The 25,737-nt window shown below is 50.2% G+C and overlaps 1 protein-coding gene across 3 annotated transcripts; it reads left to right on the top strand.

The window, feature by feature from the left end:
• Window positions 1-1,293: 1,293 nt before the first annotated feature.
• Window positions 1,294-16,045, top strand: EIF3K (eukaryotic translation initiation factor 3 subunit K; the record flags this gene model as incomplete). 3 transcript variants are annotated; one of them, XM_080703189.1, is made up of 8 exons in its annotated part: window positions 1,294-1,389; window positions 2,717-2,815; window positions 5,563-5,683; window positions 6,837-6,911; window positions 11,975-12,041; window positions 12,131-12,208; window positions 14,515-14,640; window positions 15,986-16,045. In XM_080703189.1, the coding sequence occupies 8 exons, from the start codon at window positions 1,331-1,333 to the stop codon at window positions 16,015-16,017; spliced, it is 657 nt and encodes a 218-aa protein (XP_080559315.1). In that variant the 3' UTR covers window positions 16,018-16,045. The 3 variants fall into 3 exon arrangements, with proteins under 3 accessions (XP_080559315.1, XP_080559316.1, XP_080559317.1); XM_080703190.1 differs by lacking the exon at window positions 12,131-12,208; XM_080703191.1 differs by lacking the exon at window positions 2,717-2,815 and having other exon boundaries at window positions 1,331-1,389.
• Between the last annotated feature and the right edge of the window lie 9,692 nt (window positions 16,046-25,737).

Raw genomic sequence — 25,737 nt, 5'->3', positions numbered from 1 at the left:
AGGGCTGCGGCCTTCCCCCTCCCCACTCTCGCTTCCTGCCCCAGCTGCAGGGCTGAGCAATGGCTCCACCCCTTGTCCCCTGGGCTCTAGAGCCTGTGAGAGGTATCTTGCTTGGGGACCCATGGGACACCCCTTCACCCCAAAGGTCCAGGGCTGGATGCAAATGAGATGCAAAGGATTTTTTTTTATTTTTTGCGGGTCTGGAAATGGAACCCAGGGGCATTCTACCTCCGAGCTACACCCCCTGCCCTATTTTTTATTCTTTATTTTGAAACTGGGTCTCACTGAGTTGCAAAGGGCCTCACTAAGTAGTTGAGGCTGTCCAAGAACCGAGATCCTCCTGTCTCAGCCTCCCAAATGCTAGGGTTACAAGCGTGCAGCACCACACTAGTAATCTTAATTGTAACTTGGGGGGCGGGTACAATTCACAGTTGAGCTCTGTGAGATTCCTGGAAGTGTGGCCGCCTCTGAGAAGCTCGCGTATCTGTTCATCTGGGCCACAAGCGTGCACTTAAGTGTTAGTTCCCATTTGCCAGTCGCCGCACGCACGTGGATGCACTCAGCATGTACTTGCACACAGGGCACATGGCTGTGTACTCAATCCTGCATTGTACACACGGGGGTACACCGGGGGCACGGGGTTCGCCTCAGCCCCTTCTGGAGTATATTGGTGACTGGGCGCAATTGGGGTGGGATCCAGAAACCCCTCATCTGCCCCACTTCTCGGGAAAGCACCAAATCTCATGCCCCCGCCCTACTCCTGGAACTGTGATGGACGGTGGAGACCGGGATTCAGGACTTGAAACCGAGGGGGTCAGGATCCTGGATCCTGCCTCCGGGGTCCAGGAGTGAATGATGCAAGAAGGGGCTCCGAGAGAGTCTCCCTCGGGCCCTGGCCCTGGCCCAAGGTGAGGGCTGCGATGAATAGTGCTATCACGGCCGCAGGTAAAGCTGCCTGAGAGCGCCGCCTAAACTACCGCCCCTTTCCGAAAAGTTCTGGCGGGAGCGCGCCACAGGCTGCGGACCCGGGATCTGCGGCCCCGGAGCGCCCGGCCCCGCCCTCCCGCGCCTGCGCACTGCGCAGCTGAGGGTTCTCACGCCGCGGCCGGCCGGCGCCGCGACTGACTGCGCACGCGCCGACCGCGCCGGCGGCGGAGTCACGTGACATCTGGAAGGCGTGGCCGCTGCGGGAGGAGCCTTCCCTTCCGGTCCCCGGTAGCCGGAGCGACGAGGACGTATTTCCGTTTCTGCAGCCTCTTCCTCTTCCGGTCCCCGAGGGCGCCGCGCCGGTGTTCGATTCCAGCCGTGGTTGTGGAAGGCGACAGTAGTTATGGCGATGTTTGAGCAGATGAGAGCGAACGTGGGCAAGTTGCTCAAGGGCATCGATAGGTCCGCGCTCGGTCGGGGGGCGGGCTCTGGCAGAGCGGGGTGGAGAGGACTTCTGGGGACCGCACGGGGTGGTCAGGGTCCCGGGCCGAAGTTTCCCCGTCATTCCGCTGTGGCGGCCCATCCTGGAGGAGATGTTTAAGGAAACAGCACTAGAGGCAAGAGAGAGCCTACCGCTCCAAAGTTTTCCCTCTCCCTCAGCCGTCCTCTTTCTGTCCCTCGGTTTTCTCTATCAGCTCCTCAGTCTCTCAGTTTCTCTTAATCTCTCCATTCTCTGCCCCTCGTGTTATTTACTCAACACGTATTCATCGGTGTCTGTTCTGTCGGTACTTAGCAGTGCTGGACTTCAGAGATGAATAAGACAGACACGAATCATGGTTTTGTGGACTTGGACTGAGCCCTCGTTTCAGAGGGGAGACAAGCACGACAGCAGACATGATGGCCAGGTGTGATCCGAGCCAGGCCTAGGGAAGCAAAGGCTGGGATATTCAGGACTAAATTAGAGGAAACTAGCCTCCCTAGGCAGGAGAGGAAGAGTAGGGACGATCAGGAGGCCATATATGTAGATTGCAGTGAATGGCCAAGGCTGGGGAGTCATCCTAGTTATGACCCAAGTTCTAATAAGGCTTAAAGCTTAGGTGAGACATCTGGCTTGTAGGCAGGGTTTTTTGTTTGTTTGGTGTGTATGTGTGGGGTGGTACTGGGACTGGAACCCAGGGGCATTCTACCTCTGAGCTACACCCCCAGCCGTATTTTTTATTCTTTATTTTTGAAACAGAGTCTCACCGAGTTGCAAAGGGCCTCACTAAGCATCTGAAGCTGTCCACAAACCACAATCCTCCCGTCTCAGCCTCCCAGAGCTGGGATTACAAGCGTGCACCACCACGCCCGGCTTATTCTTTATTTTGAAACAGGGCCTCCCTAAGTAACTGAGGCTGTCCATGAACCTGCGATCCTCCTGTCTCAGCCTCCCAAATGCTGGGATTACAAGCATGTGCCACCATGCCCGACTTAGTCTTCATTTTGAAACAGAATTTCACTGAGTTGCAAAGGGCCTCACTAAGCAGCTGAGGCTGTCCATGAACCGCAGTCCCCCTGTCTCACCCTCCCAAATGCTGGGATCACAAGCATACACCACCATGCCCAGCTTTGTAGGCAGGTGTTATTAGAGATGTAGAGCTGACTCACTATTGGGTAAAGCCAATGGGCAGGGCAAGATTTAGGGGGGAAGTGAAGAAAGGAGAAGCAGATTCCAGTGGCTCCTTGGTCCCATAAGGGGACTGGCCTCAGCTCCTGTGTACTCTACTCACCTGTCTTGATTCTCCTCTAGGTACAATCCTGAGAACCTGGCAACCCTGGAGCGCTATGTGGAGACGCAGGCCAAGGAGAATGCCTACGATCTGGAAGCCAACCTGGCTGTCCTCAAGTTGTGAGTGTCTTAGCCTGTCCCCACCCCCATGCTATTGGCTAGCTAGCAGGGTCGTGCTCCCTCCAGGATGGGGCTTCTCTTTGGTGTGCAAGACTAAGAAACCAGAGAAATTGGGATGAGGGAGTTAAAATTTAAGTATAAAACACAAATATGAGCTGGGTGTGGTGGTGCACACTGGTAATTACCAGCATTTGGGAGGCTGAGACAAGAGGATCGAGGTTTGCGGCTAGCCTCAGCCACTTGGTGAGGCCCTTTGCAACTCAGTGAGACCCTGTTTCAAAAATTAAGAATAGTACCGGGCGTGGTGACGCACACTTGTAATCCCTGCGCTTGGGAGGCGGAGACAGGAGGATCGCGCAGGTTGGAAGCCAGACATGCTGGCTTAAGAGACCCTGTTTCCAAAAAATAAAAAAGTATAGAATAGGTCTGGGAGTGTAGCCCAGAAGTAATGGGGCTTCCAGGAACCCCAGTACCACAAAAAAAAAAAAAAAAAAAAAATTTTAAGAATAAAGCCAGGCATGGTGGCGCAGGCTTGTAATCCCAGCATTTGGGAGGCTGAGACCGGAGGATGGCAGTTCGCGGACAGCCTCAGCTACCTAGTGAGGCCCTCTGCAACTCAGTGAGACCCGGTTTCAAAATAAAGAATAAAAAATAGGGCAGGGAGTGTAGCTCAGAGGTCGAATGTCCCTGGATTTCTTCCATCCCTAGTACTGCAAAAAAGTAATAAAATACACGTATATAGTTGGTGTGATGGTGCACATCTGTAATCCCAGTACTTGAGAGACTGAGACAGGAGGATTACAGGTTCCAGACTAGCTTCAGCAACCTAGCAAGACCCTGTTTCAAAACAAAACAATAAGCCGGGCGTGGTGGCACACGCTTGTAATCCCTGTGCTTGGGAAGCTGAGACAGGAGGATCGAACAGGTTCGAAGCCAACCTCCGCTGGCTTAAGAGACCCTGTTTCCAAATAAAAAATATAAAATAGGTCTGGGAGTGTAGCCCGGAGGTAGAAGGCCCCTGGGTTCCATCCCCAGTACCACCACCAAAAAAAAAAAAAAAACAAAACAAAAAGTGCTGAGGCTGCGTAGTTTGGAGACAGAATACCCCTGGGTTCAATTCCCAATACCATAAAAATAAAACATGTATAGCACAGTAATATAAAACAAATAATTACAAATGAACTGCGATGTAGTCACCATCCTTGTAGTGTCGCTAGTGCTACACGGGACCTTTGCCCGTGTTTGGTTCTGACCAGGCCCCCACCTTGGTAACTGCCATCGAACTCTTGTGGCCCGGCTTTGTGTGATTGTTTACCACACGTGCTGCATCCCGCTCAGCTTATCTCAGGTTGGCTTGTTTGAGCTTGACACAACTAGTCATACAACAGGAGCGCTTTTGCACTTAGCACCTTCTGTTCGGCACTGGGTTGATGGTTTATGGCACCTTTTTGTTTTTGGTGCTGGAGATTGAATCAGGGGTACTCTACCCCTGAGCTATACACCTAACCCTATCTTTTTTTTTTTTTTTTTTTTTTTTTTTTTTTGGTGGTACTGGGGATGGAACCCAGGGGCTTTACTACCTCTGGCTTTATTTGGAAACAGGATCTCACTAAGTTGCTGAGAGCCTCATTAAGTAGCTGAGGCTGGCTTCAAACCTATGCGATCCTCCTGTCTCAGCCTCCCAAGCGTGGGGATTACAAATGTGTGCCACCACGCTTGGCTTATTCTTTATTTTGAAACAGGATCTCACTGAGTTGCAAAGGGCCTCACTAAGTAGCTGAGGCTATTCGTGAATCCGGAATCCTCCTGTCTTAGCCTCCCAAATGCTGGGATCACAAGTGTACGCCACCATGCCTGGCTTGGGCTGGGGGTTTAACTCAGAGGTGGAATGCCTCTGGGTTCAATCCCCAGTACCAGTGAGTGAAGAATGAATGAATGGAGGTAACGCTTGCATTTGTGGGTGGCCTGGGTTGTTTGTGGTGAGCACCAGTGTTTGGTGAGTGCTCCTTGTGTTCTGGGTGCTATGCTACAGGCCCTGGATGTTTTGTCTCAGCCACCATGTCACCCCTGTGAGGTAGATGTGGGTTTGTTTCTGTTATTGTTGTTGCTGTTTGTGGTACTGGGGGTTGAACTCAGCAGCCCTTTTTTATGTTTTGTTTTGAAACAGATTCTTGATGGTTGGCTGAGAGTCTCACCACAATGCTGAGGCTGTCTTTGAACCTGCCATGCTTTTGTTTCAGCCTAAGAACTGCGATTACAGGCACTTCTGGGCTTTTTTGTTTTGGTTTGGTTTTGCTGGAGATTGAACTCTGGGCATGATGCATGTTTAGCACACAGTCCAGCCAGCTACCTCCTCAATCTTGTCCTCTTTTGGAACAGAGGAAACTGAGGCCCAGAGAATTTCTGAAATAAGTGTGCCAAGGCCCTTCACCTGGGCAGCTTTGAGCCAGGCAGCCTGGCCCCAGGGCCTCACTCCTCCATGTGGTTACTTCTCTCCTTTGTTTATGGGTCACATGTTGCCATTTGCCCCCCTGGGTGGCTGTGAGGCTGGACTGTTCTCATCTCCAGAGCAGGAAAATGGGCCCAGGGAGGTTACGATTGCACAGTCAGAAAGTGTGCTTGGATTGGAGACAAGTATGTCCAACTCCCAAGCTCCGGACCAGAGCGGCGGCCGCCTGCCTGGCACCTGATAAGGCTTGGGGACCTGGAGGTGCCATGGTTGCCATGTCTCTTCTTCCCCTTCCCAGGTACCAGTTCAACCCAGCCTTCTTTCAGACCACGGTCACTGCCCAGATCCTGCTGAAGGCCCTCACCAACCTGCCCCACACCGACTTCACCCTCTGCAAGTGCATGATCGACCAGGCACATGTATCCTTCGGCGCCAGGGCTGGGTGCGGAAACCAGGGGGGCTAGCAGATGAAGGGGTCTGTGGCCTCAGGCTGGTGTGGGGCAGTGCTGGGCTGTGGTGACTGAGGTGTGCTGGGCCCTGTCCTCAGGGAGCTCTCCCAGGCCGGGGGGTACACAGGTGCCTCTCAGTGGCAGCCCAGGGTGCGGGGCTGGCTTGGGGAGCAGCAGGGGTGAGGGAAAGCTTCCGAGGCGAGGGAATACGTGATGGCCAGGTGAATGGGGAGGCAACGGGAGGGACAAAAGAGCTCAGGGGGCAGCGTGCCCAGGGCCGCCAGAGGTTCTCAGTGGCACGCAGCCATACTCCACAGAAAGCTTCAGAGCTGAGGGCACCGTGGGCAAGGTAGCAGGCAAGAGGGGCTGTAGACAGTGGAGGCCTGGACTGCCAGCTCCTCCAGGACAGGAATGTGACTTAGGTGAGCAAAAATCAGTGAACTCAGCCGGGCGTGGTGGCACACACTTGTAATTTCAGCATTCGGGAGGCTGAGACAGGAGGATCGTAGTTCACAAACAGCCCCATCCACTTAGTGAGGCCCTTTGCAACTCGGTGAGACCCGGTTTCAAAAAAAGAATAAAAAACACGGCTAGTGTGTAGCTCAGAGATAGAAGGCCCCTGGGTTCCATCACCAGGCCCACAAAAAAAAAAAAAAAAAAAAAAAAAATCCGTGAACTCTCCGTTTCTGCCCTCGTGCTCTTTTGTGGCTGGTCCAGTGTTGAGCCTCCAACTTGCTGTCAATCGCTTGAGAAACTCAGCATGCCGACTCTTCACCTATGCCTGGCAGGGCAGTGGGCCTTCTGCCCCGGCTGCCATGCCCGCCTGCTCGTTGGTGCTGAGGAGAGATGAGCCCCCTCTGCCCTGTGTCCATGGCGTCCATCCATGTCTCCGTGAATGTTGGCGTGTCCTCATCATCAGCTGTTTCTCACCTTTGGCTCTTAGAAGCAGTGCTGCAGTAAATACCCTTTTTGCTGAGCTCTTCCACAGAGGAAATCAGATGGCTTCAATTTTCAGTTTTTCTCCCAAGCTAAAGCTTTGAGGAAAAGGGGCCAGACTAAGAATGTAGCTGGGGAGGGATGATTTGGGACCCAAGCCATTTTCCCTTAATGTTCCTCCTGCCAGCAAGAAGAGCGGCCCATCCGACAGATTTTGTACCTCGGGGACCTGCTGGAGACCTGCCACTTCCAGGCCTTCTGGGTAAAAGGGGTGCCAGGGCAGGGTGGGGTCTCACTGTCTAGAGCAGAATGCTGGAAGGAACCGCAGTGCACACTATCGTTTACCACTTGAGCTGCAAAGGGCTTCACCAAGTAGCTGAGGCTGTCCGAGAACCGTGGTCCTCCCGAATGCTGGGACTACAAGTGTGCGTGCGCCTCCTCATTTCTTGAAGAATTTGGGCCTTCTCACTACCACTCCTTACTGCTATCCTAATTCTGAGACATTTGGAAAGTGACATGGATGGTCCATTAGGCTCCCAACCTCTTGGTGTCTTGGTCTCTTGGCCAACTAGCTTATCTTCTACTGATCTCAGTTCTTAGCGCATTGAGCCTCGGAGGCTTGGTTTGGTTTTTTAGTATTGAGGATTGAATCCAGGGGCATTCTTCCTCTGAGCTATACCCCCAACCCTGTGTGTGTGTGTGTGTGTGTGTGTGTGTGTGTGTGTGTGTGTGTGTGTGTTCTGAGCTATACCCCCAACCGTGTGTGTGTGTGTGTGTGTGTGTGTGTTTGTGTGTGTACTGGGGGGTGGAACCCAGGGGCTTTTCTACCTCTGGGCTATATTCCCTCCCAGACCTATTTTATACTTTATTTGGAAACAGGGTCTCACTAAGTTGCTGAGAGCCTCACTCAGTAGCTCAGTAGTTGAGGCTGGCTTTGAACCTGTGTAATTCTACTGTCTCGGCCTCGCAAATCCCTGGGATTACAAGCGTGCATCACCATGCCTGGCTTATTTGTGTTTTGGAACGATATTGCTCAATTCCTGAGAGTCTGGCTAAGTTGCTGTGGCTGGCCTCAAACCTTTGATCCTCCTGTCTCAGCCTTTGGAGTGCTGGGATTGCAGGTGTATGCCACTGTGCCCACCTAAGTTTTTGTTTTGTTTTGTCTTTTGGTACTGAGGATTGAACCCAGGGCCATTTTTCCTCTGAGCAATACCCCAACACTCTTATTTTTTTTTAATTATTAACAGTTTTACTAGATTGAGAGTCTCACTACTTGTGGAGGCTGCCCTCGAACCTGTGATTCTCCTGTCTCAGCCTCCCAGGGGATTACAGGCAAACACCACCACACCCAACTCCTGGCTAAAGTTTTAAGTAATTATATTGGAATTACTGGGGCCCAGAAGAAGTGTTAGGGTGTGGTGTAGGCTTTAGGATTGTAACACCCTGTTCAGGTTATTCTGAAATTAGTAAGGTTGGAAGCTACCACATTAGCCTTGTTCTCACCAAAATTTGCTCCTGAACTTTATTTTATTTTATTTTTTTGCAGTACTGGGGATGGAGCCCAGGGGCATTCTATCTCCGAATTGTACCCCTAACCCCTATTTTTTATTCTTTTTATTATTATTATTTTTTTTTTTGGTGGTACTGGGGTTCCTGGAAGCCCTTCTACCTCTGGGCTGCACTCCCAGACCTATTTTATACTTTAAAAAATTTTTGGAAACAGGGTCTCTTAAGCCAATGGGGCTGGCTTTGAACCAGCGCGATCCTCCTGTTTCTGCTTCCCAAGCACAGGGATTACAAGCGTGCGCCACCACGCCCAGCTTTTAATCTTTATTTCAAAACAGGGTCTCACTAAGTTGCAAAGGGCCTCACTAAATAACTGAGGCTGTCCGAGAAACACGATCCTTCAGTCTCTGTCTCCTGAATGCTGGGATTACAAGCATGTGCCACCATGCCCGGCTAAGACCTAATTTTTTGCTGTTTTGTTTTGTTTTGTTTTGTTTTGGGTGGTACTGGGAGTGGAACCCAGGGGCTTTTCTACCTCCGAGCTATACTCCCAGACCTATTTTATATTTTATTTGGGAACAGGTTCTCACTAAGTTGCTGAGAGCCCCACTAAGTAGCTGAGACTGGCTTTGAATCTGTGCATCCTCCTGTCTCAGCCTCCCAAGGGCTGAGATTTACAAGCTTGTGCCACCACATCCCGCAAGACCTAATTTTTTAAAAATTGGAAACAGGGTCTTGCTAAAGTTGCTTAGTCTGTCCTCAAACCTGTGATCCTCCTGTCTCAGCCAGGAGTACTCACCTTGTCAGTACTGGGATGCAGGCATGCACCATCCTGCCCGGCTTGCTCCTGAATTTTAAACATCCTCACCCCTGCCGCTTCCGGCCAGCTCCCAGCTCACCCCAGGGAGTTGTGCAGCCCAGCATTCTCAGGCCTGGTGCGGGCTAAGCAGATTCTGCTACCTTCTCTGGCAGATGTGCACATCTCTCCCTCACAGCTGTATCTGAAGGCAGTGAGCACGGCCGGAGAGAAACCCCAGGAGCGCATGACTCCAGGGTGCATGATCACCTGCCCCTCCTGGTGACCCTGTTCTGCCCCAGTTCCTCCCTCTCTGCTGACCTGCACCTCGCTTCACACCTCATCTCACCCCTTCTCCCACCTCAGCTCGTCCTCTGGCGGCTGATCATGTGAGAAAACAAGCAGCGAAAGCAGAGCTTCTGGGTGTTCTCAGGCCCTGACTCCTGCGCCGCTCCGTCTCTCGCCCTTTTGGCTGGTGAAGTTGTCTCAGCCCCTGCCGAGGTGCCAGCGCCCCTCCCCTCCCCTCCCCACACCAGCCATTCTCCCTGAGATTGCAGACTGCCACTGCCTGGCTTGGCATTCCACCCCTGAGCTACACCCCCAGCCCTATTTTTCTTTATTATTTTCTGCAAAACTGGGGGTGGAACCCAGGGGCATTTTACCCCTGAGCTTTCAGCCCCCAGCCCTATTTTTTATTCTTTATTTTGAAACAGGGTCTCACTGAGTTGGAAAGGGCCTCACTAAGTAGCTGAGGCTGTCCGTGAACCATGATCCCCCTGCCTCAGCCTCCCAAATGCTGGGAATAGCCAGCCCTATTTTCATTCTTTTTTTTTTAAACAAGGTTTCACTAAGTTTCAGAGAGCCTCACTAAGGAGCTGAGGCTGTGCACAAACCAAGTTCATCCTGTCTCAGCCTCCCATGTAGTGGGATTACAAGTGTATCACCATGCCTGGCTTTATTTTATTTTATTTTATTTTATTTTATTTTTTAAAGAGGATCTAAGTTACTGAGAGCCTCACTAAGTTGCTGAGGTTGGCCTCAACCCTGAAATCCTTGTCTTAGCCTCCACGTACTAGGACTGTAGGTTTGTGCCACCACACTTAGCTAAAATTTTCTTTTTTTTTTTTTTTTTTTTTGGCTGTACTGAGGATTGAATCCAGGGGCAGTTTATCTCCAAGATGCATACCCCAGACTTATTTTTTTTTCTTCTTCCTTCAGTAAAGGGATTGAACCCAGGGGCATTCTACCCCCGAGCTATACTCCCAGCCCCATATTTTATTCTTTATTTTGAAACAGGGTCTCACTAAATTGCAGAGGCCTCACTAAAGTAGCTGAGGCTGGCTGTGAATCTGGATCCTCCTGTCTCAGCCTCCCAAGCACTGGGATTACAGGTTGATGGCCAACTTCAGCAATTCAGCAAGACCCTCCACAACTTAGTGAGACTTTGTTTCAAAATGAAAAATAAAATAGGGCCTGATGTGTAACCTGAAGGTAGAATGGCCCTGAGTTCCATCCCTAGTAGCAAAATAAAAACACAAAACCCTTTAGCAAGCTTCTAGCACAGGTGGGCCTGTGGAGAGCCAGCGTTCCCACCGCGCTTGCCAGAACAGCTCTAAAGCAGTATGAGGCCTGCGGCCTGGCCTTGCTCCACTCGGGTGAAGGCTATAGGAATTTCAGATAACTGCCTGCCAAGCCAAAACCAGACTGAAAGTCTCCATCCATCGGGGCTGTTGGTCACCTAGTCCAGGGACAGGCGCCTGGGCCCAGTGGCTACTTTGCCCCTGGCTCTTGAGCTCACTCAGGCTTTTTTTTCTTCAGTACTTGGGGTGGAACCCAGGGACATTCTGCCTCTGAGATACACCCCAGCCCTACTTTTTTTTTTTTTTTTTTTTTTGAAACAGAATCTCACTGGATTGCAAAGGGCCTCACTAATAAGTAGCTGAGGGTTGTCCTCAAACTGCGCTTCTCCTGTCTCTGCCTCCCGAATGCTGGGATTGCAGGCGAGAGCCACCATGCCCAGCTCCATTCAGGCTTTTGTGATCCCCCTGCGCCATCACCAGCATCTTGCGCACACACTCAGTGAAACTACTTTTCAGATCCACAGCGACTGCCACGTCACTGGCTCCAGTCGTCGGGATTCTCAGGGCGCATTTTACCTCCCTCTCGCTGCCCCTGAGAAGCATGATCGCACCCTTCCTCCCCGGCCTCCTGGGTAGAGGTTCTGGTTTTCTGTCCACATTGCCAGCTGTTCCTCAGCTCCCATGGGGCTTTCCCCTGCACACGCTTCTATTCAAGGGGCCCTTGCTGAGAACGTGGCAAACAGAAACCTAAAGGAGGCGAGGGCGCTAGCTGTGGGGAGGAAAGTTCCAGACAGCAGCGCAGAGGGCCCAAGTGGGCAGGTGGCCAGTGACTCTAGCACGAGGAGGCAGAGACGGCGTGGGGTGATGCAGACCCCCGTCCCCAGGCCTGTGGCCCTGATTGGAAGGTGACATTTTTTCTGGGTGAGGCAGAAACAAGAGTCAATGACCAAGAACAGTTGGTCTGTGTCTGTCTCCTTTCTGGGGGCTGTAGTGTCTGCCCGCCAGGTTGAAACCCCAGGCCCTAGCTGGGGTGGTGGCGCACGCTTGTAATCCCAGCATTCGAGAGACTGAGACAGGAGCATCGCGGTTTGTGGACAGCCTCAACTACTTAGTGAGGCCCTCCGCAACTTAGACCCTGTTTCAAATTAAAGAATAAAAAATAGGGCAGGGGCGCAAATACCTAAAAAATAGGGCTCAGAGGTCAAATACCCCTGGGTTCCATCCCCAGACCTGCAAAAATAAATAAAAACAAATAAATAAACTCCAAGCCCTGGTTTTAGGCAAATCATTTACCTGCTCTTAGTCTTGTCTTCACACCTCTACAGTGGACACTCCTGGGTTCAATCCCCAGTGCCACAAAAATATGGGGGGAATGGCTGGAGGTGTGGCTCAAAGGGAGAATGACCCTGGGTTTGATCAACACCGAGCCTCCCTCCCTCACAGCAAGCCCTGGATGAGAACATGGACCTCTTGGAGGGTATAACTGGCTTTGAAGACTCCGTCCGAAAGTGTAAGTCATCCTCTGAGCCTGGGCTCTGGGGGTGGAGGGGTCGGCATCGGAGTCCTGGAGGCCCCTTATCGTCTTTGTCTCTCCCACAGTTATCTGCCATGTTGTGGGCATCACATACCAGCACATCGACCGCTGGCTGCTGGCTGAGATGCTCGGGGACCTGCCAGGTGAGGCCTCTGGGTCCCTTGTGCCAGTCAGGGTGGATGGGGTGGGTAGGGCAGTGGCCTCAGCCAGCTCCTCAGAGGACCTGTCCCAGCCTCCTGAGTCATCACTGAAGGCACAGCGGATAGCAAGTAGGAAGCAAGGGCTTACATAGGGTGTTCCCTTCCTCGAGGTGGGGGTGGGGATCCGTGCCCTGCACTCAGTGATTAAGTGCCAACACTGTGCCAGGCACTGAGCCTGTGACAGTGAACAAAACAGAAGGCTCGGGTTCTTTTTCAGGAGGAAACTGGCCATTCATGCTGTGAAGGACAGTGGGAACTCGTGAGGGGGCAGTCGAACAGTTACCCCCAAAGGCAAGGCAGGCAGCCAGAGGGCAGAGTAGACATGGAGATCCAGAGCAGGGGCCTCCTATGGTTGCCGGGCGGCCTGAGCACTCCGAGGTAGAGCAGCGTGGCTGGGTGCAGAGGAGGGGCAGAGGCAGAGGGAATCTCCAGGTGGCTGGGGTCTCAGAAGGACTTTGTCCTTTCTCTTGAGTGAGATAGAGCCACAGGAAGGCTGTGATCAGATCCATGTTTTTAAAAGATCTTTCCAGTCGGCATGGTGGTGCACACCTGTAATCCCAGTGCTTAGAAGGCTGTGAGTGGAGGATCGCAGGTTTAAGACTAGCCTTAGCAACGTAGCAAGACTCTCAGCAACCTAGCAAGACACTGTTTCAAAATTTAAAAAGGGCTGGGGAGCCGGGTGTGGTGGTGCATGCTTATAATCCCAGTTCTTGAGAGACTGAGACAGAGGAATTGCAGGTTTGAGAGCCAGCCTTAGCAATTTAGACCCTGTTTCAAAATAAAAAAATAAAAGCTGGGCATAGTGGCACATGTTTGTAATCCCAGTACTTGGCAGGCTGAGACAGGAGGATTGCAGGTTTGAAGTCAGCCTCAGCAACTTAGTGAGGCTGTTAGAAACTTAGCAAGACCATGTTTCCAAATAAAAAAATAAAATAGGGCTGGAGGTATAGCCTGAAGGTAGAAGGCCCCTGGGTTCCACCCCCAATACCACAAAAAGTAAAATAAAATCATACTGAGTGTGTAGCTCCAAGGTAGAATGTCCCCGGGTTCAATCCCCAGTACCAAAAAGGTCATTAAATTAAAAGCCAGGCTTCGTGACTTAACACCAATAATCCCAGTAAAAAGAAAAGATGAGAGCCAGGTGTGATAGTGCACACTTCTAATCCCAGCATTTGGGAGGCTGAGACAGGAGGATCACGTTTCACGGCCAGCCTCAGCTACTTAGTGAGGCCCTTTGCAACTCAGTGAGACCCTGTTTCAAAATAAGGAATAAAAAATAGGGCAGGGAGCCGGGCGTGGTGGCGCACGCTTGTAATCCCAGCATTTGGGAGGCTGAGACCTGGAGGATCGCGGTTCGAGGACAGCCTCAGCTACTTAGTGAGGCCCTCTGCAACTCAGTGAGACCCGGTTTCAAAATAAAGAATAAAAAATAGGCCAGGGGGTGTAGCTCAGAGGTCAAATGCCCCTGGGTTCCATCCCCAGAGCCGGAAAAAAAAAAAAAAAAATAGGGCAGGGGGTGTAGCTCGGAGGTCCAATGCCCCTGGGTTCCATCCCCAGTACCACCAAAAAATAAATAAATAAATAAATAAATAAATAAATAAATAAATAAATAAATAAATAAATAAATAGAAAAGATAGAGCTAGGTGGGTGGCACACATCTGTAATCCCAGTACTTATGAGGCTGAGACAGAAGAATGACAGGACAGGTTCAAGGCCAGTCTCAGCTGCTTAGCAAAGGCCATTTCTCAAGATAAAGGGGCTGGAGGCTTAGTGGTAGAATGCCCAGGGATAAAATTCCCAGTACCACAGCCAGGCATGATGGCACATGCTTGTAATCCCAGCGCGTGGGAGGCTGAGACAGGAGGATCTCACAGGTTCAAAGCCAGCCTTAGCTACTTAGTGAAGCTCTCAGCAACTTATAGGGCATGAGGTGTAGTTTGGAGGTAGAATGCCCCTGGTTTCGATCCCCAGTACCATGAAAAAATAAAAATAAAGTAGGGCTGGAGGCAAAGAACCTATTTCAGAATAGCCCTAGATTCAACCTTTGCGCGCCCTCTGGAGGCCGTGTAAGGAAGGTCCAGCTTGGTAGCAGGGAGACACCCTTCTGGCCATGCTAATACCCAGGTGGAGATGTTAGGACCAGTCAGGTGCAGTGGCCTGGCAAGCTCTGCTTCCCTTGCCTCCCAGAGCCCCTGGCACTGCAGAATCAGGCTGGCTGATGACCCTGTGCTCTCTGTGCTGCCTGCAGACAACCAGCTGAAGGTGTGGATGAGCAAGTACGGCTGGAGCGCTGACGAGTCAGGGCAGATCTTCATCTGCAGCCAGGAAGAAAGCATTAAACCCAAGAACATCGTGGAGAAGATCGACTTTGACAGTGAGTGCTGGCCTGGGCCGTGGGGCAGAGGGCTGCCCTTGGACAGACCAGGGCTGGGGCCCAAAAGACCCAGATAGGTCCATTCTCGTTCAGGATCTGCCACGCTCTGCTGACCTGTCTCGGGGCTGGCTGCCCAAAAAGGAGCAGCGGGGTGCTGGCGTCCTTCCCTTGGACTGCCAGGCCCTTTAGTCCCACCCCATAGCACTCAGCAAGGTTTTTCAGGTCTTACAAGGTCTGGACACCCTGCTTGTCCCAGGGGACTCTGTCCCTTTGGCCCTCTTATCCTTGGGGCTCCAGGGGCTCCCAGGTAGGCTCTGGAGTTGGTTATATGAGCAAGAATCTGGGTTCTCTACTTAGTAACTAACGGGGTGATCTGACATCTCTGTGCCTCCGTTTTCTCATCTAAAAAATTGGGATGAGTTGGGCATGGTGATGTACCTTGTGCTGAGACAAGAGAATCTCAGCTCCCAGGCCAGCCTGAGTAATTTAGTGAGATCTTGTTTAAAAAAAAAAAAAGCAGCTAGGCATGGTGGCACATGCCTATAATCCCAGTACTTTAGAAAGGCAGGAAGATCACAGGTTTAAGACCAGCCTCAGCCTCTTAGGGAGACTGTTCCAAAACAGAAAGTCAGGCGTGGTGGTGCACACTGGTAATCCCAGCATTCATGAGGCTGAGATAGGATTACCTTTCACAGACAGCCTCAGCTACTTAGTGAGGCCCTTTGCAACTCAGTGAGACCCTGTTTCAAAATAAGGAATAAAAAATAGGGCTAGGGGTATAGCTCAGAGGTAGAATGCCCCTGGGTTCCTTCCTTAGTACCAAAAACAAAACAAAACAAAACGGATGGGAGTATAGCTCAGGGATAGAATGCCTCTGGGTTCAATCCCCTGTATGAATGAGTGGATGGATGGGTGGACCGAGGGGAGCTCGGCGGTAGAATGTCCCTGGGTTCATCCTCCAGTGCCCCCAGTTCCGAATGGGGATCCCAGCAAGGATGATTATGACAAGTGCTGCTGTTTTTTACAACACGCCATTTGATCCTCACATCAGCCTCCAAAGTAGGTGCCCTCACTGTAAGTTACAAAATAGTGCTGTAACTGTCATAATGCCCAGCTCACCCTGCGTGTGAGAGAATCATTGTATAACACTTAACGAAGAGCCAGGCACGCGGTTCAGCACAGTCTTGGTTTTGGGTTTGTTTTTAATTATTGTACCAAAGTGCCTTTGTGGTGACAGGCTGGGCCTTGGGAGGGTTTATGGTCTTTCCCATCTGGTTGAGGATGGCTGGAGGCGTGGCTCCTCCCTCTCTCCCTCACTTGACTTCAGTCTTTCCCTTCTCTACAGGTGTGTCCAGCATCATGGCCTCCTCCCAGTGACTGCCAGTTTAATAAAGATTTGTTGATGTAGCCCTGCCGTCCGCCTCTCCCTGTAGCTTTCTGCCTCTGCCCCTCACCCAGCAGAGGGCGCCCAGGAGCAGGCCTCCCCTCTCAGGTTCTCTTTCTTCCCTGCCCCACCCCCACCTCCCTGACCCGTCAGTTCCCTTGAGCAGGGCAGGGCAGCAGTGAGTCAGGGAGGAGGAGGGCCCCAGCCCTAATCCTCCATTTCCTTGTCTGCTGGGGAGGGGAGAGAAGGTGTTAGGCCGGGATTCCTACCTTTCTCTAAAGCATTGCTAACTTCAGACTCAAAAGGGTGTGTCTCCAAGGGTGGGAACTGCTCCTCTACCATTCTGTGGGGAGACTTTTTTTTTTTCCAGTACTGGGCTTTGAATTCAAGGACATTCTAGAGCCCAGCTGCGTGGTGGCGCAGGCTTGCAATCCCAGCATTTGGGAGGCTGAGACCAGAGGATGGCGGTTCGTGGACAGCCTCAGCTACCTAGTGAGGCCCTCTGCAACTCAGTGAGACCCGGTTTCAAAATAAAGAATAAAAAATAAGGCAGGGGCTGTAGCTCAGAGGTCGAATGCCCCTGGGTTCCGTCCCCAGACCCCCCAAAATGGGGGGGGGGCATTCTATTTTCTTCTTTATTTTGAAACCTGTCTTGCTAAGTTGCTGAGACTGACCTGGACCTTTCCATCCTCCTGTCTCAGCCTCCCAAGTACTGGGATTATAGGTGTGTGTCATCATGCCCCCAAGTCCAGCTGAGAAAATTTTTACTAGATTGGGACTTCATCCTCTTAGAACAAGGTGTCTGAAGCTGGATATAGTGACATAAACCTGGAATCCAAGTACCTGAGGCAGGAGAATCACATGTTCGAGGCTAGCATGAGGTAACTTAGTGAGACGAGACCAAGTTTCAAAATAAAGAGGAAAAGCCAGGCTTGGTGGTGCACGCTTGTAATCCCAGGATTTGGGAGGCTGAGACAGGAGGATCGCAGTTTGCGGGCAACCTCAGCTACTTAGGCCCTTTGCAACTCATTGAGACCCTGTTTCAAAATAAAGAATAAGCCAGGCATGATGGCGCACGCTTGTAATCCCCAAGTTTGGGAGGTTCAAAGCCAACCTCGCTGGCTTAAGAGACCCTGTTTCCAAATAAAAATATAAAATAAGTCTGAGAATGTAGCCCGGAGGTAGAAGGCCCCTGGGTTTCATCCCCAGTACCACCAAAAAGTAAAAAAATAAAGAGAAAACATCTGGGGTGTATCGGGGAGGCAGAATGTCCCTGGGCTCAGTCCCCAATTAAAAACAAAAAACTCCACCAGCTTTTCTCAAATCCCAGCTCAGGGCAGCTTTCATCCCCATTCATACACAGAGGTGTTCCGGGTATTCTGGCAGTGACCTTGGGTAACTCATTTTCCTTCCAGCCTGTTTTCTTTGCGGTGAGGGCATTGGGAACCATGGTGTCTGTCTCCTGGGGAGAACAGGAACTGAAATGCCAGTGTCCATTCCCAGCCCTCTGTGTAGCTGTCCCTTGGCAGCCCATTCCTGCACCAGCACGGAGCCCTACCTGAGGAGGCATCCTGCATGTGCGGAAGCCCAGCCCCACCCACCTGCAGTACCCAGGGCCCTGTCTTGGGGAACCCAGGGAGTTGGGGTGGAGTGGGGGCACCTTTGCCCTTGGTTCCAGGCCTGAGCAGGAACTAGGGAGTGCCCTAACCCTGGGGACAATGCAAGTGTGTTATGCAACTTGCAAAGCCAGCTGTCAAGGATGGGCACCAAGGTGCTGTTATCTACCTGCACTTGTGCTGAGGCAACCCCTCTGGGTGACACCAACCAGATGCTTGGCTGACGCCCTTATGTAGGATATAGTCTGGACAACTGGCCATGGCTGCTCTGCAGGGGAAGAAGAAATGACCTTTTCTCCTTTGGAAACTGCATCTTGTCCTGCTTTTACTCCTGGAGTGGGGGCGGGGGATCCTTGGAGCAGTTCCTTATAGCTAAAAGACTGCCTGGAGCTGGCTCTGGCAGTCTCCCAGCACTTGGAAAGCTGACACAGTAGGTTCACAGGCTCAAGACCAACCTCAGCAACTTAGACCCTGTTTATACATAAAAAAAAAAAAAAAAAGGCTGAGGTGTATCCCAGAGGTAGCAAACCCCTGGGCTCAACCCCCAGTAGCTGCCCTCCCCCCAAAAAATATGACTACCTGGGTTCAAACCCTGGCATAGTGCTACTTAAGCACATTAACCTCTATGTGCTTCAACTTTTTTGTGTGTGAGTTTGGGGATGGAACCCAGGGGCATTTGACCTCCGAGCTACACCCCCCTGCCCTATTTTTTATCCTTTATTTGGAAACTGGGTCTCACTGAGTTGCAGAGGGCCTCACTAAGTAGCTGAGGCTGTCCACGAACCGCAATCCTCCGGTCTCAGCCTCCGGAATGCTGGGATTACAAGTGTGCGCCACCACGCCCGGCTATGTGCTTCAACTTTTAACAGCTATAGAGTTATAATTGTATGCTCTTAAATTGTGAACTAATGCCTGCAGAGTTTAAAACAGCTGGTCGTGGTGGCGCACACACCTCACAGTATTTGGGAGGCTGATGGGAGGTCGCAGATTTGAGGCCAGCCTCGGCAACATAGCCTCTCAGCAATCTAGCAAGACCATTTCCAGACAAAAAGTACAAATGGGCTGAGGGTGTTGCTTAGGTAGAATTCCCCTGGATGGGATCCCCAGTGCTACACACTCACAAGTTTAGAGCACGGCTTGGCATGTGATGGGATTAGAAACTAGCTGTCAGCCGGGTGTGATGGCGCACACTTGTAATCCCTGCTCTTGGGAGGCTGAGACAGGAGGATGGCACAGGTTCAAACTCAGCCTCAGCTAATTAGTGAGGCTCTCAGCAACTTAGTGAGACCCCGTCTCCAAATAAAGTATAAAATAGGTCTGGGAGTATAGACCAGAGGTTAAAAAAAAAAAGCCCCTGGGTTCCAACCCCAGTACCACACACACACACAAGTTCATTCTGACTGAAGTCTCCATGGTGGTATGGGAACAGCAGGCCTCCAGCCCCTTCTGGCCTCTTCTTGCCCTCTCTGAGTCTCAACCTGCTGCCCTTGGGCTCTCGGTAGGCGTGTCAGCTATTATCAGTGCCCTGTCTGTGGATGGCTGCCAAGAATTGGCCTCAAGGCTGGCAATTAAAGCGAAACTTTCATCTAACCCTCATGGGCTGGAACCATCCACTCATCTCTGCACCTTTGGTGTGGAAGTTTCTCCATACCCACCGTGAACAGGCAGGGACCTTCCCCTGCCCCAAGACTAGCACGATTGTCCTGGGCTTGTTCTCCAAGTCAGGCAGGGTGAAGTGGCCCTGGCCAACCCAGACACAGCCAACATGCCCGAGGGCTTTGCCGGGTCCTGCATCCCCTGGGAACACGGGCTGCTGTTTGGGCCCTGTTCCCTCCCTCTGCCTACACTGGATCCCTGCACACATCCTCAGGGTGGGGAGTAAGTTCCTTGCAGCTCTCATACCTGGGGGAGCCCTGTGTGTCTTCACTCTCTGCCCCCAGGTAGTGGACTGAGACAGAATCCTCTCCTTTCTGTTTGTGTGTTTGTTTGCTTTTTGTACTGGGGTTTGAAATCAGGAGCATTCAAATCTACACCCCAGCCCTTCTTATTTTTGTTTTTCAACAGGGTCTCACTAGGTTGCTGAGAGTGTCATTACTTCCAGAGGTTGTCCTCGAACCTGTGGTCCTTCTGTCTCAGCCTCCCAAATACTGGGCTTCCAGGCTTGGCAGAATCAGGGGCATTCTACCACTGAGCTACACCCCAGGCCCATTTTATTTATTTATTTATTTATTTATTTATTTATTTATTATTTTTGTGTGTTTGATACTGGGGATTGAACACAGGGGCATTCTACTTCCAAGCTACACCCCCAGCCCATTTACTTTTATTTTATTTTATTTTGGTTTGGTTTTTTTTGCAGTACTAGGAATGGAACCCAGGGGCATTCTACCTCCAAGCTACACCCCCAGCCCTACTTTTTATTTATTTTGAAACAGGGTCTCATTGAGTGGCAAAGGACCTCACTAAGTAGCTGAGCCTGGCCATGAACCCCAATCCTCCTATCTCAGCCTCCCAAATGCTGAGATTACAAGAGTGTGCCACCACACCTGGCTTACTTATTATTTTTTTATTTTTATTTTTTGGTCTAGGGGTGGAAACCGGGGGCATTCGACCTCCAAGCTACACCCCCTGCCCTAATTTTTATTCTTTATTTTAAAACCAGGTCTCACTGAGTTGCTGAGGCTGTCCGCAAACCGTGATCCTCCAGTCTCAGCCTCCCGAATGCTGGGATTACAAGTGTGCGCCACCACGCCCGGCTTTTTATTTTGAAACAGGGTCTTGCTAATTTGCTGAGTCTGGCTTCAAACCTGCGATTCTCCTGTCTCAGCCTCCCGAGTACTGGAATTACAGGTTTGCGTCACTGTACCCAGCTCAATAAAAGCCATCAATACTTCCCTGTGAGCTCAGGTTCCAGAGCCGAGAGTGCCTTCTGTCAAATTGCTGGCACTGAGGTAATCTCCATGCCTCAGCCTTCCCCTCTGCACCTCCCCAGGCTGTCCTCCCACAGGACCTTAGCAATGCCCAGCTATGTCTGGAGGGTTGCAGTTGCAACAGCCCCTCACTGGGCCCCTGGTGTCCAAACTTTTACAGTCTGTTTCCTCAGGCAGCCAGAGAAACCATTATGAACAGCAGTCTCAGATCCCAGCTCTCCAACCCCTGAAATTCAACCTTAACTCCCGACTGTACCTAGAACACAATTCTGAGGGTCGAGCCTAGGGTACAGTGCTTCCCTAGTGTGAGAGAGGTCCTGGATTCTATGCCCAGCACTGCAAAAACAAACAAAAAACCCAAACTCCTCACCATAGATTTGACTGTTCATTCATCTACTTAGGATTCTTTAGTGTGCATGGTAGTGGGGGTTGAACCCAGGGCCATTCTATTCCCCTGGCCATTTTTTTGGTGTGTGGTCCCAGAGAATTGTGGGGATTGAATCCAAAGGATTCTACCTCCTAGCCATACCCCTAGCCTTATTTTATTTATTTATTTTTCTTTAATTATTTTTGTGGTACTAGGAATGGAACCCAGGGGCATTCTACCTCCAAGCTACACCCCCAGACCTATTTCTTATTATATATATATATATATTTTTTTTTTCTTTTTCTTTTCAGTACTAGGGATAGAACCCAGGGGCATTTTACCTCTGAGCCCTAGTGTGTGTGTGTGTGTGTGTGTGTGTGTGTGTGTGTGTGTGTGTGTGTGTTACTGGAAGTAGAACCCAGGGGCTTTCTACCTCCAGGTTATACTCCCAGACCTATTTTATATTTTATTTGAAAACAGGGTCTCACTAAGTTGCTAAGAGCCTCACTAAGTAACTGAGGCTGGCTTCGAACCTGTGTGATCCTCCTGTCTCAGCCTCCCAAGTACTGGGATTACAAGTGTGTGCCACCACACCTGGCTCTGAGCCCTATTTATTCTTTATTTTGAAACAAGGTCTCACTGAGTTGCAAAGGGCCTCACTAAGTAGCTGAGGTTGTCCTCAGACTGTGATCTTCTTGCCTCAGCCTCCCAAATGCTGGGATTGCAAGCGTGAGCCACCACACCCTGCTATTTTTTGTTTTTTTTTAAACAAGGTCTCTCTAAGTCTCTGAAGGTCTCCCTAAATTGCTGAGGCTGTTTTGAACCTGCGATCCTCCTGTCTCAACCTCTCAAGTATTGGGATTATAGGTTCATTCCACCATACCCTGCCCCAGCAACCGCCCCCCCTTGATTTTTGGGAGGGAGTTCTGGAGATTGAACCTAGAGGCACTCTACTTCCAAATTATCCAAAATTTTTTATTTGAAACAGGATATTTCTGAGTTGTTGAGGCTGGCCTCAAACCTGTGACCCTCCTATCCCAGCCTACCATGTACAATTACAGGCATGTGCCACCATGGCCAGCTATCCAGCCCTTTTTTGAGACAGGGTTCTCACTAAGTTGCGCAGGCTAGCCTTGAACCTGTGATCCTCCTGCCTCAGTCCCCCAAGTACTAGAAGTATAGGTATATGCCACTATACTCTGATTACTTAGATTTTTTTTGTACTGGGGATGGAATCCAGGGGCTATCTCTGGGCTATACTCCCAGACCTATTTTTTCATATTTTATTTAGAAACAGAGTCTCACTAAGTTGCTGAGAGCCTCACTAAGGAGCTGAGGCTGGCTTCGAACCTACATGATCCTCCTGTCTCAGCCTCCCAAGTGTGGGGATTACAAGTGTGCGCCACCACAGCTGGCTAGGAGTTTAATAAATTTTCTAAGTAAGTCAAGTGTGGTGGTGCACACTTGTAATCCCAGCATTTGGGAGGCTGAGACAGGAGGATTGTGGTTTATGGCCAGCCTCAGCTCCTTAGTGAGGCCCTTTACAACTCAGTGAGACCCCGTTTCAGAACAAAGAATAAAACAATAGGGCTGGTGGTGTAGCTCCAGGTAGATTGCCTCTGGGTTCAATCCCCAGTACCAAAAAAAAAAAGAAGGATTTTTTTAAGCTCCTATTCTGCCCTGCTTCAGAGACCAGGGACACAAAAGTGACCAAAAGAAAGATCTACCTCCCTATGGACTGATATTTTTGGGGAGGAGACATACAAGATAAAGCACAGAGCCAGGTAGGGTGCTGCACTCCTGTAATCTCAGTATTTGGAAAGCTGAGACAGGAGGATTGAGGATTTTAGGTTCACAGCCAGCCGCAGCAATTTAGCAAGACCCCCAAGCAATCTAGCAAGATCCTGTTTCAAAATAAAAAATCACAAGCCTGGCATGGCGGCGCATGCTTGTAATCCCAATATTCGGCCAGCTGAGACCGGAAGATCACAGTTTGCAGACAGCCTCAGCTACTTAGTGAGGCTCTCTGCAACTCAGTGACACCCAGTTTCAAAATAAAGAATAAAATAATAGAGTAGGGGGTATAGCTCAGAGGTCAAATGGCCCTGGGTTCCATCCCTAGACCTGCCAAAAAAAAAAAAAAAAAAAAAGAAAGAAAAGAAAAGAAAAAAAAATCACAAGGGCTGAACCAGGTATGGTGGCACATGCTTGTAATCCCAGCATTTTGGAGGCTGAGACAGGAGGATTCAGGTTCACAGACAGCCTAAGCTACTTAGTGAGGCCCTTTGCAACTCAGTGAGACGCTGTTTCAAAATAAAGAATAAAAATAGGGCTAGGCGTAGTAGCGCATGCTTGTAATCCAGTATTTGGGAGGCTGAGACAAGAGGATGGCAGTTCGTGGACAGCCTCAGTTAGTTAGTGAGGCTCTTTGCAACTCATTAGGACCCTGTTTTTTTTGTTTTGTTTTTTTGCAGGTCTGCGGATGAAACCCAGGGGCATTCGACCTCCGAGCTACACCCCCTCCCCTATTTTTTATTCTTTATTTTGAAACAGGGTCTCACTGAGTTGCAGAGGGTCTCACTAAGTAGCTGAGGCTGTCTGCAAACCACAATCCTTCGGTCTCAGCTTCCCAAATGCTGGGATTACAAGTATGCGCCACCACGCCCGGCAACCCTGTTTCAAAATAAAGAATAAAAAATAGGGCTGTCTCACAGAGGTAGAATGCCTCTGGGTTCCATCCCCAGTACCGAAAAAAAAAAAAAAAAAAAAAAAAAAAGGAAAGAAAGAAAAGTAAATAAAAAATAGGCTGTGGGTGTAATTCTGAGGTAGAATGCCCCTGGGTTCCATCCCCTGTACTGCAAAACAAAAACAAAAACAAAAAACAAAAGGAAGGCTGGGGCTGTATCTTATCTTACATTCTTACATTCAATGTCATGTACAAAAAAAAAAAAAAAGAGCCGGGCGTGGTGGCACACGCTTGTAATTCCTGCGCTTGGGAGGCAGAGGCAGGAGGATCGAGGCCAGCCGCGCTGGTTTAAGAGACCCTGTTTCAAAAATACAGAAAATAGGTCTGGGAGTGTAGCCCAGAGGTAGAAGGGCTTCCAGGAACCCCAGTACCACCAAAAAAAAAAAAAAAAAGAAAAAAAAAGAAAGAAAGAAAAAAAAGAAAAAAAAGAAAAAAACCCCAACCATATCACATAGTATATTAGATGGTGGTAAGTACAGTGGACGAAGGTGAAGGAGTTTTTGGGTGGTGATGCTGAGGATGGAACTCGGGGCCTCTTCATACATGCTAGGCAAGTACACTACCACTAAGCTACACTCCCAAACCTAGGTTATTTTGGGGGGATACCGGGGATTGAATCCAGGGGCATTCTACCTCTGAGCTACATCCCAGCCCTATTTTTTATTACTTATTTTGAAAGAGGGTCTCACTAAATACAAGTGTGTGCCACCTCACTGGGCAACTGCAAAGGTTTTGCTAAGCATTTTGAAGGTGTTACTAACTGAGATGCAGATGACTAAATGATGATCTGGTTTAGGGAGCAGATCAGTTGTTGTTTAGGAGCTCAAATATTTATATTTGTGATGACTATTAATGTGGTCATGTCACTTATCTGTGTTTATTTATTTATTTATTTTGGTGGTACTGGGGGTGGAACCCAGAGGTTTTCTACCTCCGGGCTATACTTCCAGACCTATTTTCTATTTTATTTGGAAACAGGATCTCACTAAGTTGCTGAGAGCCTCACTAAGTAGCTGAGGCTGGCTTTGAACCCTGCGATCCTCCTGTCTCAGCCTCCCACGCGCGGGGATTACAGGCGTGCGCCACCACGCCCGGCTTGTGTTTGCTTATTTATTATTGCCTGTTCCCACTACAGTGCTAGACACTTGAGAACTGACCGGGCATACCATGCTCATTTCCCTATGGCCAGAGCCCAAGAAAAGTGCCTGGCTTGTAGAGGTTCCATCTCTCACCCCCCATCTGTGTGTGTGTGTGTGTGTGTGTGTGTGTGTGTGTGTGTGTACGCGTGCGCACGTGCGTGCACATGCAAGAGAGGGAGAGAGAGAGAGGGAGACCTTGGAGATTGAATTTAGAGGCACTCTACCACTGAGCACACCACCAGCTGACTTCGAACGTGTGATTTTCCTCCTGCCTTAGCTTTGAAGTCACTGGGTTTCCCGGCAAATGCTATCATGTCGGGCTCCTAAGTGATCTGTGTAGTCTGTGTGTTTGTGTATGTGTGTGTGTGACTAGGGATTGAATACAGGGGGATTCTATCTCTGAGGTACACCCCCAGCCCTTTTTATTTTTTATTTTTATTTTGAAACAGGGTCTTGCTAGACTGCTGAAAGTCTTGCTAAATTGCTGAGGCTGGTCTCAAACCTGTGATCCACAACCAGGCATGGTGGTGCAAGGCCCTAATCCTAGTACTTGGGAGGCTGAGACCGGAGGATTGCAGGTTTTGCAGCTGGCCTCAGCTGCTTAGTGAGGCCCTCTGCAACTTAGTGAGACCCTTTTTCAAAATAAAGAATAATAATGGAAAAAATAGGGCTGGGGTTACAGCTCGGAGGTAAAAGGCCCCTGGGTTCAATCATCAGTAACACACACACACACACACACACACACACACACACACACACACAAAAGAAGCAACCCAACCCTGAGATCCTCCTGTTTCGGCCTCCCAAATATAGGAATTACAGGCATATACCACCATGCCTAGTTATGTTTGTTAAATGAATAATGAAGATCAACAAGCCCCAATAATCCTGTACCTTACTACTCAGTACCTATTT

The sequence above is a fragment of the Muscardinus avellanarius genome (assembly GCF_963383645.1).
Source record: "Muscardinus avellanarius genome assembly, chromosome: 10".
Classification (NCBI taxonomy): Eukaryota; Metazoa; Chordata; class Mammalia; order Rodentia; family Gliridae; genus Muscardinus; species Muscardinus avellanarius.
Note: the sequence above shows the minus strand (reverse complement) of the source record. Positions and strands in the feature narration are given on the sequence as shown.